Genomic DNA, 2,593 nt, shown 5'->3' on the forward strand with positions numbered 1-2,593 from the left:
GACCCATTTGCCCCTGCTATTCCTAAAATTAGAGCAATTTGTAGGTCTTTTCATAATAATTTAGATTTCGTGTTCCTTTCTGAAACTAAGTGTGATGTACTTTCAGTTGATGTTCTTCTGCGACCTATGGGTTTCCTTCAGTCTGTTGGATGTGATGCTGATGGCTTAAAAGGGGGCTTTGGGCATTTGGAAAAGTAGTTGTAAATTAGAATGTGTATTTATCAGTTGTAATCTTATTATCCTCTTGGTGAACCAGTGTAAGGGTAGCATGTGGTATCTGTGTTGTGTTTATGGTGAACCCGATCATTCTAAGAGGGGTGCTGTGTGGGATAATTTTACCCATCATCTTAATTCGCTCGACAAACCCTTTTTGCTTATAGGTGACTTCAACCAAGTTGAATTCTCTTCTGATAAGCTGGGTGGCAGTGATAAATTGATTCAAGGAGCAAACTTGTTCACTTATTGGAATAATTTACATTGTCTGATGGATATCCCTTTTAAGGGACCTAGATTCACTTGGTGCAATAATAGGGATAGTCCACACCGAATTTACGAAAGACTTGATAAGGGGTTTGCTTCCAATGATTGGCTTTCTCTTTTCCCAAATACTTTTATCAAACACTTACCTATTCAAATATCGGATCACGTGCCTATAATCCTTGATACAAATATGGTTCTGTACACTAAGAAGAAAGTGTACAGGCTAGAGACTTGGTGTTTTGATCATGCCGAATGCAGTGGGCTGGTTAAAGAAAGCTGGGAAAGAAATGCTAAGGGTGATGCTTCTCATGTTCTTTTGGAAAAACTTCGTCGTATAAATACCGCTTTTAGGGTTTGGGCTTGTAATAAAAAAGACGAATGGGGACTAAAGTGGAGTGAATTTGATCAGGATCTTGAGTCCTATCTTTTAGATATAGAGAATGGTGGTGATTCTGTTAATTACGAATTATGCCACAAAAAACTTATGGAATTCGCTCTTGCTGCTGGCACTTATTGGCGTCAACGTACCAAATTGAAATGGAATTGTGAGGGTGACACGTGCACAAAGTACTTTTTCAATTGGGTTAAAGGACGATCTGGTGCTAATCTCATCTTAGGTATTAAGAAGGAATCTAATGAATGGACTTTTGATATGAAGGAGATTGGTGGTTTGTTTCATAAACATTTCTCCTCTATCTTTAATTCTGATTCTGAGCCTGAGTGCTTTGATGATTACTTAAATAAGTATGGTTACTTATTTGATAATCCTAAGCGCAAAGTGGGTACGGAGGAGAGGGCCAAATTAGGTCGTGCTTATTCGAAAAATGAAGTTCGTGCGGCTGTGTTCCAATTGGGACCTCTAAAATCAGGGTCGACGGTATTCGCATGACTTTTTACCAAAAGTATTGGGCTATTGTTAAGAATGATGTTATTAAAGGAGCTCTCAATATCCTAAATTCTGGGACTGTGCTTAAGGATTTCAATAAAACTTTTATTGTTCTTGTTCCGAAAAATGACTGCCCGGAGAGAGTTGGGGATTTTCGGCCGATTAGCCTCTGCAATGTTGTTATGAAAGTTGTCACAAAGTGCATTGCTAATAGATTAAAAGGGGTTATGGATGATCTTGTCAGTCCTTATCAGAGTGCTTTTGTCCCTAATAGAAGCATTGCAGATAATATTGTCATTGCCCAAGAAATTCTTCACGCCATAAATCATAGGAGTTATGGCATGATGGGTATGATGGCTCTAAAGGCTGATATGAGTAAAGCCTATGATAGGTTAAACTGGAATTTCATAAGAGGGGTGCTATCCTACTTAAATTTGCCGGGCTCTATGGTTCAGCTTATTATGAGTACTATTGAATTTGTGTCTTACGAAATTCTGATGAATGGTGCTCCTATGGATAGAGTTGAGCCTCGCTGTGGGATTAGGCAAGGTGATCCGTTATCCCCTTATATTTTCGCGCTTTGCACGGAAGTCCTATCTCAAATGATACTCTATGCCCAAGATAGCTATCTCATTAAGGGTATCAAAATTTGTAAGCACGGGCCGGAAATCTCCCATTTATTATTTGCGGATGATTCACTCTTCTTTATCCGTGGTGACTTTGAGAATTTGGATTTTCTTATGAATATTATCGATGAATATTGTGCTGCATCTGGGCACTGTCTTAATAAAGATAAGTCATCCATTCTATTTAGTCCAAATTGTTCTCTTATGACGGTCAAGAAGTGTTTGACTGAGTTTAAATTTGCTCTTAAGCGTGATCTTGGCAACTATCTTGGCTTACCTACGAGCATTGGGTCTTCTAAAAAGGAGTTATTTAAATTTCTTGTTGACAAGACTAAGCGAAGGCTATCCTCCTGGAATAACATTCTTCTCTCCTCGGCTGGTAAATTGACTCTTATTCGTTCTGTTCTGTCTTCACTATCTCTTTTTTCTCTATCGGTATTTCGTATACCGGTAAGTGTAACTTCAAAACTTCAGTCTTTGATGGTGCATTTTTAGTGGAGTAGAACTAGAAATAATAAGTCTATTCACTGGTGTAGTAAAGATTTCCTTAGTAGGCCTGTGGGTGAAGGGGGCCTTGGACTTCGTAATATTGGTTGCTTTA

At 38.6% G+C, this 2,593-nt stretch overlaps 1 protein-coding gene across 1 annotated transcript; it reads left to right on the forward strand.

The window, feature by feature from the left end:
• The first annotated feature begins 268 nt into the window (after window positions 1–268).
• Window positions 269–1,369, forward strand: LOC141651333 (uncharacterized). Its single transcript, XM_074459051.1, has one exon. It carries the CDS (start codon window positions 269–271, stop codon window positions 1,367–1,369), a length of 1,101 nt encoding a protein of 366 aa, XP_074315152.1.
• Window positions 1,370–2,593: the final 1,224 nt, after the last annotated feature.

This window comes from Silene latifolia, chromosome 4 (genome assembly GCF_048544455.1).
Source record: "Silene latifolia isolate original U9 population chromosome 4, ASM4854445v1, whole genome shotgun sequence".
Lineage (NCBI taxonomy): Eukaryota > Viridiplantae > Streptophyta > Magnoliopsida > Caryophyllales > Caryophyllaceae > Silene > Silene latifolia.

Excerpts from the sequence above, each read along its gene's own strand:
- LOC141651333 (XM_074459051.1), top strand. The coding sequence starts at position 269 with ATGTGGTATCTGTGTTGTGTTTATGGTGAACCCGATCATTCTAAGAGG.